This window comes from Myotis brandtii, unplaced genomic scaffold (assembly GCF_000412655.1).
Source record: "Myotis brandtii unplaced genomic scaffold, ASM41265v1 scaffold1270, whole genome shotgun sequence".
Classification (NCBI taxonomy): domain Eukaryota; kingdom Metazoa; phylum Chordata; class Mammalia; order Chiroptera; family Vespertilionidae; genus Myotis; species Myotis brandtii.
The window spans coordinates 215,808-233,257 of record NW_005354465.1 but is presented as its reverse complement, the minus strand read 5'-3'; the positions used below and the strand labels follow the sequence as shown (position 1 = coordinate 233,257).

The 17,450-nt window shown below is 43.1% G+C and overlaps 1 protein-coding gene across 1 annotated transcript in view; it reads left to right on the top strand.

The window, feature by feature from the left end:
- Window positions 1-294: 294 nt before the first annotated feature.
- The window catches only part of DNAI1 (dynein, axonemal, intermediate chain 1), a 57,993-nt gene continuing 40,837 nt past the window's right edge, over window positions 295-17,450 (top strand). The window contains exon 1 of the mRNA XM_005859516.2: window positions 295-586. Within this exon, the coding sequence (XP_005859578.1) occupies window positions 557-586 (30 nt within the window). The 5' untranslated portion in view covers window positions 295-556. The remainder of the gene's footprint in view (window positions 587-17,450) is intronic.

The following is a 17,450-nucleotide window of genomic DNA, read 5'->3' as shown; positions in this document are numbered from 1 at the left end:
GCACTACCGCGGCGGTGGCGGGGCAGAGCCGCGGGTCCGGCCTCGCCTCCTCCTCCGCCACCGCCTCCTGTCAACAGCTCAGCCACTGCGGTGACTCGGCAACTCCACTTCCGGGTCCGGGCACCGCCCGAATGTGCATTATTCATGAGGGGGCGGTATCTGGACGCCCCAGCCCCTCCCACATGCAGGGGTTACTAATGCGCGCGGCCGCGGGTCCTGTCATTCTGAGGGGGCGGGACTTAGTGGAGCTGGGTTTCCTCGCACGCCCTGCCCGGCTACCCGCTGAAGCCGTTAGGGGGCGTCTGAAGCGCCTGCGCGCTGGCTGCCGGTTGGTTGCTAGGTAATCGCGTCCGGGAGGAGCCAATTCCCTCCGGCAAAGGTGCGGAGACCCACAGCGACGGCTGTCCCCCAAAGAACCCCTGGGACTGGGAATTGAAGTGAAAGAGAATCCGGATTTCCCGTGCGTGATCGAGGGGACGGACAAACTTCTTGTCTTCAGGAAAGGGAGCGTTTTGTAGACGCCCCAAGTGTTCAGGTGCTACCTGCTTCTTTGAAGATGCCTCACAAACCGCAGCCACGAAAGCCGGTAACACTCCAACTTGCCCTCTAGAGAAGAACTCTGACCTTCACCGCCAATGACTACTGATCATACCTCTCCTACTGATCCTTCATCTTCCTTTCCCTCTTGACCCCTAACCTTCTCTCTCCTTGTGACCCCTGGCCTGTGTCCCCACAGGATCCCTGACCCTTTCCTGTTCTCTCCTACTAATCCTAGCCACCTCTCCCACACCGCCACTGATCCACTGTTTCCTACATTTCACTTGTCCTCCCTCACCATTCCATTACCTCACTCCACTCCACTGACCCATCCTGACCAGCCCATCCTCCTTAACTCCCCACCCCCACTCCCACTACCCGGTCAACATGTACAACTACTGCCCTCACATTCGTGTCCCAAAGAAATTATTTTTCCAGCACTTTGCTGTGTGAGCCAGTGCTGGGCTAAGTGTGGACACAGACCTTTGGGAGCCCACAAAGGGAGTACAGAACTGTACAGGAGACACAGGACGGATTATGCGCCAGAGTTTGGTTTAGATTTTCTGTGCCGGGAGACTTGTGAAGAGAGACAGGTCAGGTAAAGAGAAAGAGGAGAGAGACCTCTTTCCCATCCCTGTCCCCATTCACACATCGCACACCCCAAACATTTCCCCCCAACTATTTCTGGAGCCTCGTGTGTCTCTCTTCCTTGTGAGCCCCTGGTCCACTCCTGTGACTCATCCAGCCGTGTCAACTTTGTGTTCTTGTTGCCACCTGGCCAGATGTCATCCCTTCTCACAGGAAACCCAAGAGTCACCCCCCTTACCCACTCAGCACAGAGAGCTTTCCTCCCCAGCATCACCTAGAAGGTGAGGTAAGGCCCCGCTTCTCCAGGAGCCCTCTGTGGTGAAGGTACTCAGTCCTTCAAGAATCACTTTTCCCACCTGGCCAGCATAGCTCAGTGGTTGAGCGTTGAACTATGAGCCAGGAGGACACGTTCGATTCCTGGTCAGGCCATCTGCCTGGGTTGTGGGTTTGATCCGCAGTGCGGGGCACAGCCAATCGATGATTCTCTTTCATCATTGATGTTTCTATCTCTCACTCCATCTCCCTTCCTCTCTGAAATCAATAAAATATATTTTTAAAAATCACTTTTCCCAAGCCTTTTATGAATTAACACCCTGGGACTAATATGCAGTTTCTGGCTCTGTGAGGCAGGACTTCTATTTATTTACTTATTCTAAATTTCCCTCACTCATTCCTAGGTATTTTGAGGTTTGGAGAGAAAATATTTGTCCATACTGTATTTTGGTCTGGCCTCCTCCATATTAGTCTTTGTTCCTTTCACCTGGGCTTGCATAGCAGATGGACTCATATTTCTTAGATCTCTGCAACCATGAGGAGGCTGGTTTTCCCATATGGCCATGCCCTAGTTTTATGTTGGGGTTGAACTTTTTAAAAAAAAATGTATTTTTATTGATTTCAGAGAGGAAGGGAGAGGGGGAGAGGGATAGAAACATCAATGATGATAGAAAATCATCGATTGACTGCATCCTGCATGCCTCCTACTGGGGATCGAGCCTGCAACCTGGGCATGTGCCCTTGGTTGGGATTGACCCCCCCGGACCCTTCAGTCCACAGGCCAATGCTCTATCCACTGAACCAAACCGGTTAGGGCTGAACTTTTGTTTCGAAGCTCATATATGTATTGTGTTTGGGCCTACTTATTGTTTTTTAATTTATTTATTTATTGACAGTATTATAGATATCCCCCATCATTCCCCCTTCCCCCCCTCCACACAGCCCTCACCCTACCCCAGGCCTTCCCCACACTATTGTCTGGGTCCAGATTGTTTTAAGTTCAGCATTACCGAGGTCTGGTTTACATACAATAAAATGGACCATTTTAGTTGTCCATGTTGACAAGGTTTGACAAATTTGTACATTTGTGAACCACCACTACAATAAAGATATAGGACACTTCCTCTACCCAGATAAGTTCCCCTGTGCCTCATCCCAGTCAGTTCTCCTGAACCCCCCACCCCAGATAACCACTGATCTGCTTTCTGTCACTACAGGTTAGATTTGTCTTTTCTAGCACTTGCGGTTCGAACAAGCTTGGGATGAGTTTTTATAAAAGCCCATTAGGGAAGACATTAGAGGCTAATTACACTGAGAGCAGAGAGAAGTGGCTGCAGACAGGAAGCAGAGAAACCTAGGTTACCTGGCCCTGCACACACCAGTGCTTCCCCCTCCCCCCACCCCCCAAGGATTGTTTTAGTGCAATGTAAATATTGGTGGGTGGGGCGTGAGAAAAGGCTGGGTTGTGCAAGGTTGTATTATTCATCACCTTGTTTCACTGAGGAGGGAGACATGCAGGTTGGAGCAGTAGAAAAGCTTCAGGGAGGAGGCAGCTATGACTTGGATGCCTGCAGTGGAGAGGGAAGATCAGTGTTGGGTTTGTTAGGGGATAGAAAAGTGTTTAGACTACACTGTTCTTGTTGCTCCACTGAGCAGACCTTGCAGTAGCTCCCTCTTGCTCTTAGGAAAAAGTCCCAAAAGTCCAACTTGCTTTGTATGGTCTGCAAGACCTTGCAAGGTTTAGCCTTTGCTACCTACCCTACTTCAGATCTCACCATTGCTCTGTGAAAATTCCACAGCCACAGCACACTGAATTGCCCTCACTTCCTGGAAAGTGCCATCCACACTCTTTCTCCTCTCGGCCTTTGAAAATGCTGTTTCCTCTGCCTGCCTGCCTGCCTGGTACCATCTTTTCTGTCTGTTACCACCTGCTCCATGCCACCGTGCCCCAAATCTCTCCTTTATCTCCTCTTCATATATCAGGTCTCAGGTTTGCCACCCTATTCCCTTACAAGGGATTCAGTACCCTTTCAGGAGGCAGGATCGGGTAATATCCCCCCTGGAATATAAACTCTGTGATGACAAGGATCATGTTTGTCTTGTTCATGTTGATTCTCCTGAACCTAACACAATGCCTGGAATATATTAACTTCTGAAAATGAGTTAATTTGGAAAATTTGGAAACCATTCTTTGGAAATTTTGCTCTGAGTGTTTGAAGGATGGGAAGGGATGAACCTGGGATGGGGAGACAAGTGGGGAGGGATAACAAGGAAATGTCACAGTAGAAGCATGTTTTTCCAGGTTCATGTTAATATCTGCTTTGACAGGGCTATGAATGATTCATATTTGAACCACATATACCCATGCCTTAAAAGCTGGGTATTGGAGATTAAGAGATCAGAAATTCTGATGATAGATAGCCATTCTCCTTTAACAATTATTTGTTGAGTGCTGCTATATACAAGGTACCATTCTAGGTATTAGTAATAGAGCAACGAACAAAAGAATCAAAAACCCCTGCTTTCATGGATCTTAACTTTTAGGAGGTAAGTTGTCAATAAACAGATAAGTAAAATATAAAGTTTGTCAGATGGTGTGGTAGGTGTCAAGAAGAAAAATAAAACAGGAAAATAGACTAGGAAGTTCAGGGATTCGGAAGATTATGATTTAAATATAGTGGTCAGGGAAGGCCTCATACATGTGACATTTGAGAAAGAACGGAAGGAAATTAAAGAGTTAGCTATGTGGTATCTGGGGGGAAAGCATCCCAGACGAAAGCCACAGCAAGTGTAAAGAACCTGAGATAGGAGCTTGCTACACATGTTCTGGATCAGCAAGGAAATGGGAGGAGGGAGGTGGCAGGAAATAAGTTCAGAGAAGTGTATCCCTCTACCCCAGAGGGTTAATCAAATAACTCATGGCATATTAAATTGATCATGATGAAGCTCCATGAATAATAATGTGTCATTAAAATGCATGAATGTCAAGCACCATAAACCATGACCAGCTCAAAACATCGCTAGTAATGCCCCAATAACGAAGTGTCCTTCCTGAAAATTGCGAGAATCCTAACTAGCTGCATGTGTGTATGTGCAGGAGGAGCTTTGCAAAGTTGCCAAATAGTGCCTGGCAGCCAGACTTCTTAGTAGAGAACTGAATTAGAGTCTTCTGTGAACTCCAGTGAGAAGCTAATTTTAGTTTGTGACTAACAAATTTTAGTACTCCTTTATAACTCAGTTGGTTACCATAAAAAATTTGAAAGTCTAGAATTTTGCATCACTTGCCAGTAAGAGCTAAAGAAAAGACTCACATTTTTGGATCATTTTGTCCCTCCAGAGGCCCCTCTGAGACAATACTTGTAGTACTATTGATCTTGATGAGGGGTGAGTAGGTAGGGGTGAGTGGCCAAGATTGGGTACAAGGCCAAAAGAGAGTATTAGATAATTCAGAGATTTTGAATCTGGTGACTGGGCCTGGGATCCATAGAAGCGAGGACAGGAGAGGGTGAGCAGAATCTAAGGGAAGTTGATATGTTTCTATATGTCCAAAGTATGAAGGATATCCTCACTCTCGTTACCTTTCTCTTTAGTATTATCCTTATACCTCTCTCCTTTCTCAAGTCCTAAATAGAAACCTTTGCCCCTGAACCTCCTAAATATCTCTTGAATTAAACCAATTTTTTTCATATTCATTGCCACCCCTCTAGCCCAACCTATAATCATCTCTCACCCAGAGTGCTGTGAAAGCCTTGTAACTGGTATTCCCCTCACCCACTCACGCCCCTTACAGTCTATTCTCTACACTGCATCAAGTGATATTTTCAAACTATCAACCTGATTATGTCATCCTCCACTCAGAACCCTTCAGTATCTCCCCATTGCCCTTATGACAGGGACCAACTTTTTAGGTAACTCTTCAGGTACCTATATGGGCCAAGGCCTACTTGGATCTCTAAGCCTTCACTTGTACCACTTTTTCCCTATGATTGCTGTACTTCAGTTCTATGTGCTGTTCCCTCTTTCTGGAACACTCTTCACAACTTCCCTTACACAGGTACTCACTCCTAAGATTTCAGCCCAAACATCAATCCCTACAACCCACTCCAGTGCCTTCTGCCTTGTTAATGATGATAAGGTTAAGGTTCCTCTATTATATAGTCTAATTGCTCTTAATCCTTTCTTCTATAGCATGCATCACAGTGTGTAATTATTCACTTGTTTGTGTAATTATTGTGGTATGTGTCTCTTATTAGACTGGAGCTCCTTGAGAGCAGGCCTGTGGATGTTTTTTCTCACATCTTTATTCTCAGATCCTAGCACAGTGGCCATCACATTCACCTCCATGAATGCTTATTGAATGGATGATGGACCGTGGTTGGGGAAGTAGCATAGGGTGCTATGGAAGCATGTGGTAGGAGGTCCTAACACTGATTCTGGGGGAATCAGGGAATACTTCTAGGAGGAATGACATGATGGAAGGTTTGGAAAGACGAAGGAGTCCAAAATGTAGGATAAGGAGTAAGCATAGAAGTTAGAAGACAAAGGAAGAATAATGTCCCAGAAGCCTAAGGAAGAGCATGTCTATGAGTTTATAGTGTTTATAGAGTATGAGGTCAATGAAGCTAACAACTAGACATAGAATAATTAGTAAGTTATTGGGAACCTTGGAAAGAACAATTTCAGAGGTAAAGGCCAAACTGAATAGAGCTAAAAAGGCAGTAAAGACCACGTAGACAGGATTTTTTTTAGAGAAGAAAGTGAAACTTGAATATGTTAAATGCAGGACCCTGGCACAGATAGAAGATGTTGAAGATGAAGGAGACCGATAAAATAATGGGTAGAGCCAAGTCTCTGAGGAGGTGGGAGTGGATGAGTTACGGACCGAAGGTGGAACAGTGTAACAGGAGAGGAGAAAGGAGAAAGGTTTGCATGCAAATGATGCCAATTCAGAGGTTTAGTGGCAGGAAGTTGAGAGTTTTCTCTTCCTCTAGTAGTGTTATGGAATTCCTTATGGAAGTGATAACTAGAAAACAAATTTTGCCAATGGCTGTTCCATTTTGTTATGATTACAGTCACGCTATTTTCAGATTTACAGTCTGAGGTTTGTCATGCACAATTATCAGATTACAAAACAGCTGTGAGCATCTGAGGCCAGAACTTGGTCTCATCCCCTGTTTGCTGTGGAGCCTAGGACATTGTTAGTACTCAGTGCATGCCAGGTACTCAAATAATAAAGGCAGAGAGCTCTCGTGCTTATCCCTGGGATTTGCAGCCTGCAAGCTGATGCTGAAGAGTAATTTTGATTCTCTGGCTCCAGCTGTGAGCAAGCCACATGAAATTGTTTTCTGTCGCTTAGGAATTTGTAGGGAGTACTCAGTCTTCCCAATTGCCGAGACCGAGTTGTACGGAAGAAGCAAGCAAAGGACACTATTACTGATCAAACTTTGGTTTCACTGCTTTGTGTCTCGCAACACTCTGCCCTACTATGCAGTCACTGGATTCTGGTTTGTATGGTGGGCTTATGTGCTTCATTTATCTCACCTCCTAGGCTGAGAACCCTTGAAGTGGGACCAACTCAACCTTGGTTCTTCTTTAGCTATTATCCTGGGATCTGGCACATAGTCAGTGCTAATAAATACTGGGTGAATGAGTAATGACTGAATGAACTTATTGAGTAAATAAATGAATGATGAAAAGATACATACTACAGTCTAGGAGAGTTTTCCTCAGTGGTTAGAGCCTTAGCCCACAGACTGAAGGGTTGTGAGTTTGATTCCCAGCCAAGGACACGTACCTCGGTTGCAGGTTCAATCCCTGGCCCCAGATGAGGTGCAAGCAGGAGGCAACTAATCGATGTGTCGTCTCTCTCACATTGATGGTTCTCTCTTTCCTTCCCTTTCATTTTCTCTAAAAAAAAATTAATGGGAAAAATATCCTTGAGTGAAGATGAAAGAAAGAAAGAAAGAAAGAGAAAGAAAGAAAGAAAGAAAGAAAGAAAGAAAGAAAGAAAGAAAGAAAGAAAAGATACATACTACAATATACTGAACACTAACTTTTTTAGGCTTGCAGAAGCAGTTCAGGTTTTCTTCACCCTAGTCAGAGCAGCCTAATTCTGTTAACTATGTGGGGACCCCACTCGTGATGCTAAGCTTATTTTTCTACTTTTATTTTTACCTTATGTCCATTTTCTCATTTACTTATTTTCCATGTGTCACATATTCAGCCTTAAATCTTGATTTGAGACAAATTGGAATATAAATGGGTAAGAAAAAAAAATCTGCTGATCCCTGGGCAGACATATGGTTCAAGCCTCTATATCTTTTTTTAAAATATATTTTTATTGATTTCAGAGAGGAAGGGAGAGGGAGAAAGAGATATGGTAGAAACATCAATGATGAGGGAGAATCATTGATTGGCCACCTCCTGCATGCCCCACTTTGGGAATCGAGCTCACAACCCACGCATGTGCCCTGACCAGGAATTGAACCATGTGACCTCCTGGTTTATAGGTTGATGCTCAATCACTGAGCCAAGCCAGCTGGGCTCTATATCTTTATTAATGATTTTGTTCCCTCTGCCTAGAATGCCCAAGTCTTTCCTACTTCTCCTGCCCTTTATGGGCTTAGAAAACTCCAAGGCACATGTATATTAGTTAAGCTCTTTAAGTTGCAAAGAACAGAGGCTCACTCATGTAAAGAAGGGAGGTGGATGAAGGGAGAAGATGTATATGTCGGGGTTGTGGGTGGGCATTATCTATATAATAAAACCCTAATATGCAAATAGACCGAACGGCAGAACAACCGAAAAACCGGTCGCTATGATGTGTGCTGACCACCAGGGGTCGCGCATGAAACATGTCGGGTGTCGGCCGTGGCGGGATGGTGGAGCAGGTGAGGGGGGATGCCAGACCAAGGCGGGGCGCCGGTTGCTGTCATTGGGGCAAGCCTCGGGTGATTACTGAAAATTCTTTGCTCCCGCGTGCCATGGTCCCGCCCAGTGCTCACACCTGCTGCTGGCGACCAGTGCTGGCCCCGATCGCTTGGCACCATCAGTGGGTGTGAGCGGTGGCTGCCGGCCCCGATCACCCCTCAGGGCTTCTCTACCACCCCCTGCTCCTAAGGGGTGATTGGGGTCGGCAGCCGCCTCTTGCACCCGCTGCCGGCGAAGGGCCCACTTGCACCTGCTGCCAGTTCTGGAGCTGCCACTTGCACCCATTGCTGGCGCCGGCCCCGCTCACACCCACAGCCAGCGCCGGAGCTGCTGCTCGCACCCAATGCTGGCGGTGGGAGCAGGGCTGCCAGCAGACACGGGGCTGGGGGTCGTGGCAGGAGGGGCTTGGCTGGGGTGCAGAGGATGGGCTGAGACCCGCCCCTATGCCCACTACAGCCTCGTGGCCCACAGTTCCTTTCAAGGTGCACGAATTTGTGCACTGGGTCCCTAGTAAATACATAGATAGCCTAGAATTGGAATTGGAAAACTATTGGTTCTGAAAGTAGTAATTACCTTCTTCATATCTCATGATCTCTCTACTTTTCTTAGCAAGTATGTTTCATTCCCTATTTTCATTTCCCAACCAGCCAAGTTTTGTATGGTTTCTGCTAAACACACTTTAGTGTGTTTCCAACTTATCATGGTTACTCTGGCCTCTCTCTACCTCACAAGCATTTCCATCAATATCTCCATCCAACCACCAGTTCTCCCTGTAGTCCCAATTCATACTTTTGGAGCAGGAATCTGGTTGATCCCAGCTTGTCTGTTTATGCTAGGCTGTATCCAGGAGGAACACGATCCTATGCCTCTCTTAGCACCAAAGCTGTGAGCAGGGCAGTTTCCCTTTGGAGGAGAAGTGAACTTTCTTTGGTTTTTCCAGTGCAAGGTATAACCTGCTTTACTCCAAAGTAACTTATGCTTTGTTTCTGATAAATCTGTTTCTCATACATTGTACAAAAAGGGCCTAAGATTTTTTCCAGCCTAATGCCTTCATTCAGAACTTATATTTACACACTAGGGGCACAGTGCACAAAATTCGTGCAGGGGGGGGGGGTGTCCCTCAGCCGGGCCTGTGCCCTCTTGCAGCCCGGGACCCCTTGGGGGATGTCCACGTGCCAGCATAGGCCTGCTTCCCATGGGGAGCAGTTCTAAGCCAGCAGTCAGACATCCCTCTCACAGTCTGGGACCCCTCGCTTCTTACTGCCCGCCTGCTCACTGCTCCTTAGCACTGCCACGAAGACAGGAGAGGCTCTCGCCACCATCGCTGTGCTTGACAGCTGTGATCCCCGCTTCTGGCTGAGTGGCGCTAACCCTATGGGAGTGCACTGACCACCAGAGGACAGCTCCTGTGTTGAGCGTCTACCGTGGTGGTCAGTGCACATCATAGTGACCCATCGTTCTGGTTGTTCTGCCATAATGGTCGCTTAGGCTTTTATTATAAGCACCAAAGCTGTGAGCAGGGCAGTTTCCCTTTGGAGGAGAAGTGATCTTTCCTTGGTTTTTCCAGTGCAAGGTATAACCTGCTTTACTCCAAAGTAACTTATGCTTTGTTTCTGATAAATCTGTTTCTCATACATTGTACAAAAAGGGCCTAAGATTTTTTCCAGCCTAATGCCTTCATTCAGAACTTATATTTACACTAGAGGCACAGTGCACGAAATTCATGCACCGGGGGCGGTGGGGGGTGTCCCTCAGCCGGGCCTGCACCCTCTTGTAGCCCGGGACCCCTTGGGAGATGTCCACGTGCCGGCATGGGCTTGCTTTCCATGGGGAGCAGGTCTAAGCCAGCAGTCAGACATCCCTCTCACAGTCCGGGACCCCTTGCTTCTTACCGCCCGCCTGCTCATTGCTCCTTAGCGCTGCCATGAAGGCAGGAGAGGCTCTTGCCACCATCACTGTGCTTGACAGCTGTGAGCCCCGCTTCTGGCTGAGTGGCGCTACCCCTATGGCAGTGCACTGACCCCCAGGGGGCAGGTCCTGTGTTGAGCGTCTACCCTGGTGGTCAGTGCACATCATAGTGATCCATCGTTCTGGTTGTTCTGCCATAATGGTCGCTTAGGCTTTTATTATATAGATTACAAATGGTTCTGTCCTTTACACAAGTCTTTAGGTGTATGTGTTTTTAAATAGCATGTTTCTGCAATGAAGTTTAAAATACAGCACACTTTATATATAACTTTTAAAGACCTTGACATATGAGACTTATATTCTGGCCATACTGGAGCAATTCATACTGAACTTGCCCTCCCACTGTAAACAACTCTAATCCTGGACACAGTGTATGAGGCAACTCTTTTAGGCATTCCCTCCCAACAGTGATTTTTGAGGAAGGAAATACCCAACGTGAGTTATGTGTTTATCTTCACTTTCTGCCTGGAACAATTTCTTGATCATGGTTTAGGGAGATAGAGCCAAAGGAGAGTATGATGACACCAGTGATACAACCCAGGTATTGGAATTAGCAAACAGTGACTTTGAAGCAGCTGTTACAGATACATTTATAGACTTAAAGGAAATAATGAGTTAATGAATGAGAATCTAAGCAGAAAAATGGAAACGATGAAAAAATATCTATCAGAAATGAAAAATGTATTGGATAGGCCTAATAGCTAAACGTGAAGGTGAATCCATTGAAATTATTCAATCTGAAGAACAGAGAAACAAGATTTTAAAAAAACTAAAAAGAGCCCTGGTTGGTATGACTCAGTTGGTTGGGTGTCATCCCATGCACCAAAGGGTTGCTGGTTTGATTCCCATCGGGGGGCAGGCAGGAGGCAGCTGATCACTGTTCCACTCTGGAATCAATGTTTCTCTTTCTCCCTCTCCCTTCCTCTCTCTCTCTAAAAATCAATAATAATAAAAAAGAACCTTAGTGACCAGTGGGAATATGTCATATATTGTAATTTGGGACATGTATATAGTTGAATTCCAGAAGGAAAGAGAGAAGGGGGCAAAATATTTAAAGATGTAATGATAAAAAATTTCCTAAATTTGATGGAAAACATATAGTACTATCAGAAGCGCAATAAGCCCCAAGAAGGAGAAATACACAGAAAACCACACCTAGATTCCTCATAGTCAAAATATTGAAAAACAAAGATAAAAATAAAATCTTGAAAATACCCAGAAAAAAATGAAACATTACATATAGGAGAATAATGATATGATTATGGCTGACTTCTCACTATAAACAATGGAGGTCAGAAAACAATGAAATGACATATTTAAAGCACTGAAAGAAAATTACTGTCAACCCAGAATTTTATGTCCAGCAAAAATACCCCTAAAAAGGAGGGCAAAATAAATATATTTTCAGATAAACTAAAGCTGAGAGAATTTGTCATCAGTAGACATTTACTATAAGAATTACTAAAGGAAGTTATTTAGGCTGAAGGAAAATAATACCTGATGGAAGCTCTATCTATAGGAAGAACCAAAAAAATACTGGAAATGGTAAATATGTGGCTAAAGATAAAAGACTAGCTTTTTATCTTGTGTTGCTTTTCTTAAAAGACATATTAAAGTAAATATTAAAGTAAAAGACTGCTTAAAGTAAAAATAATACCATTGTAAGGTGGAGATTATACTGTACATAGAAATAAAATACATGACAACAATAGGGTAAAGGGTAAGGTGGTGATGGTAAATGGAATTAAGATGTTATAAGGCTATTACATTATGAAATAGGAAGTGGCATGATATTTATTTATTATTAGAAGACTATGGTAAGTTTAGGGTGCATATTGCAAACCTTAGAGCAACCACAAAAAGGTACAGCTAAAAAAAAAAACAATAGAGAAAATAAAATACTAAAAAAAACACACACACACACAAAAAAAACAGTCAACACAAAAGAAGACAAAATGAACAGAGAAACAAAAGTGAGGAAAGAAAAAAGCAAGACTCAACTATATGCTGCCTCTAAGAGGTAGAATTAAATGTAAAGACATAGAAAGTACCTTAGAGCAACCACAAAAAGGTACAGCTAAAAAAAAACCAGAGAAAATAAAATACTAAAAAAAAAAAACCACCAAAAAAACAGTCAACACAAAAGAAGACAAAATGAATAGAGAAACAAAAGTGAGGAAAGAAAAAAGCAAGACTGAACTATATGCTGCCTCTAAGAGATAGAATTAAATGTAAAGACATAGAAAGTTGAAAATAAAAGAATGGAAAAAATATACCATCAAATGGAAAGCTGTGTGGTTATAGTATTATCAGAACTAAGTAGGCTTCAAGACAAGAAGTATTTCCAAAGATATATAAGGACATTTATAATAATAAAAACATAATATGCTAATTACTTGTCTTTCTCTATATATTAACTCATTTAATCTTTATAATAATTCCAACCCCATTTTACATTTGAATGAACTGAGGCATAGAAAGGTTCAATGATTTGCCCAAGGGTATAGAACTAGTAAGACAATAAGATGGGATTTGAATCCTGATTATCTGGCTTCAGGTTCCATGCTCTCTCTATAAATATTTTATATAGCCTCTATTAAAAAAGAAAAGTGTATTTTAACTTGTTATGGATACTCTGGCACATATAAAGCAGCAACAGCTGAGAACCAAACAGTCTACATTTCAAAAATGATTCTGGAACTTTATAGTGGGGTGTAGATCTGCTATATGTTTGTTTTTTTTTATCTATGATGAATTTTTAGGCTTCGTGAACATATTTCAATTTCCATATAATTTACTACCTTGGTTCCAGACACATTGCCAATATCAGAGCAGGATAGAAAACTATCTGAAACAAAAAGAGATAACTTGTGTCACATAGACACAATCTCTCACAAAAATAAAACACAAACATGTTTACTTTTCCTCCTTTAGGGACACACTATTCATACACTTGGTATATTTTCTGCAGCCCTTTGAAAAGGAGAAATAGTTGGCACTATGCATTGCCATTGTGCAAATTAGAAAAGTGACCCAATCTCAAGATACCGTGTTGCATCTATTTGAAATGTGTTATAATAAACTGACTTTTTAGAAGAAAACATATTGCTTCTATCTATCAAGACATTCTGCAAAAAACATTCAAGTCAATGGCATGTATTATGTGAATGTCCCTCTTCCTTTATATATGGCACCATAGGGAATGCACAAACTATGAGGCTGGACTCAGTGGCTCTGAACCCACAGCCACTGATCATTCTCTGAAGGTAGAGGCAGCAATCTTACAGGTAGGGTGCAAGAATTCTGTTCTGGGAAATTTCCCCCTGGAACTTTAGCTCCCAGCTATATATATAAAAGCCCAATATGCAAATTGTTCCCACGGGAGTTCGACCAGGAGACTGGGGGTTTGATTGCTCGCTATGACATACACTGACCACCAGGGCACGGCGCGAAATGAAGGAAGGCCTCGGCTGGCAGCCGGCAGCTGGGGAAGGGAGGCTCTGGCCGGCAGCCGGAAGGCCCCAATCGGCCCTGATCGCAGGCCAGGCCTAGGGACCCTACCCATGTGTGAATTTCATGCACTGGGCCTCTAGTGAATATATAACATCACAAATTGTGGGGAGCTGCAAAGTTGTGCTTAAATGCCTATTTTAGAAAAGAAGAAATATTTAAAATTAATGTTCTAAGTTTCTACCTTAAGAAAATAGGAAAAGATGAGCAAATTAAATTCAAAGTAATAAAAGCAAGATTTATTTAATCAATTCCATTTATTTTATTGACTTATTCATTTATTTTATTATTTCATAGAAACAATGAGAAAAATAATAGAGAAAATTAACAAAGCCAGAAGTTGGTTCTTTGAAAAGATTAATAAAATTGGTAAAACCTAGTAAGGTTTATCAAGATAAAAAAGAAAGCACAACAGCCAATATTAGGGATGAAAAATGAGATATCACTATAAATCCCCAGACATTAAAAAGGATTAATATCCTTAACAGGAAATATTATCAGCAACTTTATGTCAATACATTTAAAATTTAGATGGAATGAAAAAATTTCTTTAAAAAACACAATTTACCTTAAGTGACACAGAAAGAAATGGAAAATACGAAAACACAATACCTATTTATAGAAATTGAATTCATAATTTAAAACCTCCCCACAAAGAAACTCCAGGCCCAAATGGTTTCATTGTATCAAATATGTAAGAAATAAATAGCACCAATCTTACACAAAGTCTCACAGAAAGTGGAGGAGAACTAAACAAGACCCAACTCATTTGATGATGACAAAATGAAAGCTATTATAAGCAAAGAAAATGACAGGCCAATATTCCTCATGAACATAGATGTAAAACATCCAAGAAAATATTAGCAAGTCTTTTCCAGCAATATATAAAGAGAATAATATATCAGACCAAGTAGGGTTTATTTGAATAACACAAACTTAGCTCAACATTAAAAAAAAATAAAGGTACTACTTCACATTAACAGAAAAAAAGTTTGAATAACACAAACTTAGCTCAACATTAAAAAAAAAATCAAGGTACTACTTCACATTAACGGAAAAAAAGGATGACATCTCAATAGATTCAGGAAAAAATTTTGACAAAATTCAACATTAATCCACAAAATATTAGTGAGTCAAATAAGATGATATACTTGGCAGATGGTTAGTAAACTGAAAGATGCTATATAACTGGAAAGTATTTCTATTGTCATTCCCCTGTTGTGTCCAGTTTTCCCAGCACCAATCTGCATCCCCACCAAAAGTTTACATCCTTGCCAACACTTGTTAGTTGATTAATTGAAGATAGCCATTTCAACAGGCATACACACATTCTTAAAGTAAGCAGATGGGTCTATGCCTGTCACTTAAAAAAGTTAATAATACATCTTGGAGAGCTTTCCATACAATACATGCAAGTTTACGTCATTCTTTTAAAAATATGCATAAAAGCCCTGGCCGGGTGGTTCAGTGGTCCCATACACACAAAGGTTAGGGGTTAATTCCCTGATCCCTGGTCGGAGCATGTACAGGAGACAAGAGATTGATGTTTCTCTTTCCCTCTTCTTCCTTCCTCTCTCTCTAAAATCAATAAAAACATATCCTCAGGTGAGGATAAAGAAAAAATTAAAAATATGCATAATAATCCATTCTATGCCATCATTTATTTAACTAGATTTCCATTGATGAATATTTGTGCTTTTACATTTTAAATATTACAAATAAGACAAAGAACCAAGATGGCGGCGTAGGTAACCGCCTGTACTCGCTGTCTCCCACAATCACATCAAAATTACAACTACAATACAGAACAACTATCATTCAGAACCACCTGAAAGTTGACTGAATGGAAGTCCCACAGCTAGAGAAGTAAAGAAGAAAGCACATTGAGACTAGTGGGAGGTGCGGAATGGATTGGCCCGACACCCATGTGTGCTGCTTTTTTAATCAGGAGGGAGATCATCTCTGCAAAGGTTGCACGTGAGGAGCAAGGGGTCTCAGCCCCACACCAGACACCCAGCCCAGGGTTCCAGAACTGGGAAGAGAAGCCCCTGCAACTATGGGCTGTAAAAACCAGCAGGGACTGTGGCTGACTGACACAAGGCTGCTGGAGACCCAGGCGTTCCATTTTAAGGGCCAGCGCACAAACTTACTCAGACTTGATACCTCTGAGCTCCGGCACCAGGCGGCTCTGGGAGAGGAACTGGACTGCCTGGCATCGGGGCAGGAACTCAGGAGTGGCTTTCTCCCAGACAGGGGTGTTCCCAAGGGTCATGGTTCCTGTGCTGGGATCTCCCCTATCAAAGGGCCGACTGGCAGCCATATCAGAGTCTCAATCTGCCTGGAGGACACTGTTAGCTCCACCCTGGGGATTCCCTGAGACCCCACCCCATCGAAATTGCAGCCCTACCCAAGCTGTTTGCAGCAGCTTTTCCATATGAATAGCCTGTCCTGGCTCCAGCTTCAGACTGCTAAAATCTCAAGCTATAGCCGGTGACAGTGTGCCCCAAACCTATCAATAAAAGGCCCAAGACCAGGCTCTAGCACCAGCCTGCCTTGCTTCACAGCTGGTCCTCATCTCCTGCATAGCAGCTCTCCCACTGTAGTTGCAACTGGTCCGCACAGCCAATTGGCCTGGAGATCAACCCCTCCCAGTGTTACTTACAACAATCAAGGCTTAACTACAACAAGACTGTGCAATAGCAGCTCCCCCACTGTAGTTGCAACTGGTCCGCACAGCCAATTGGCCTGGAGATCAACCCCCCCCCCCCCCGCCCCCCAGAGAAGCCAACAGCAATCAAGGTTCAACTACACAGTCCACACAGGGGCGCACCTAGAGTGCCCAGCTCAGGTGACTGGAGAGGACCTTCATGAGAGCTTCAAGGGACTTAGTGAGGCTTTTAAGGATCTTAGTGAGATTTTTTTAAACATAATGTGTCTTTTTATGTTTTTTTTTTAAATATGTTTTTATTTATTTTAGAGAGAGAGGAAGGGAGAGAGAGAGAGACATCAACAATGAGGGAGTCATTGATTGGCTTCCTCCCGCATGACCCCTACTGGGGATCGAACCTGCAACTCGGGCATGTGCCCTGACCAGGAATCGAACCGTGACCTCTTGGTTCATAGGTCAATGCTCAACCACTGAGCCATGCCGGCCAGGCTATGTGAGAATTTCAATGACGTGAAAAAAGACCAATGAGAAATTAAGCATACACCAACTGAAATAAAGAACAATTTACAGGGATTCAACAGTGGAGTAGAGAATTCCAAAAATCAAGTTAACAAGTTGGAATATGAGAAAGCAAAAAACACCCAATCAGAAGAGAAAAAAAAAAATGAAGAAAGTGTAAGGAGCCTCTGGGACAACTTCAAGCATACCAAGATTCATATTATGGGGTGCCAGAAGGAGATGAGAGAGAGCAAGATATTGAAAACCTATTTGAAAAGATAATGTCAGAAAACTTTTCCTACCTGGTGAAAAAATAGACTTACAAGTTCAGGATGCACAGAGAGTACCAAACAAGAGGAACCCAAAGAGGCCCACACCAAGACACATCATAATTAAAATGTCAAGGGCAAAAGACAAAGAGAGAATCTTTTTTTTTTTTTAATTAAATCTTTATTGTTCAGATTATTACAGTTGTTCC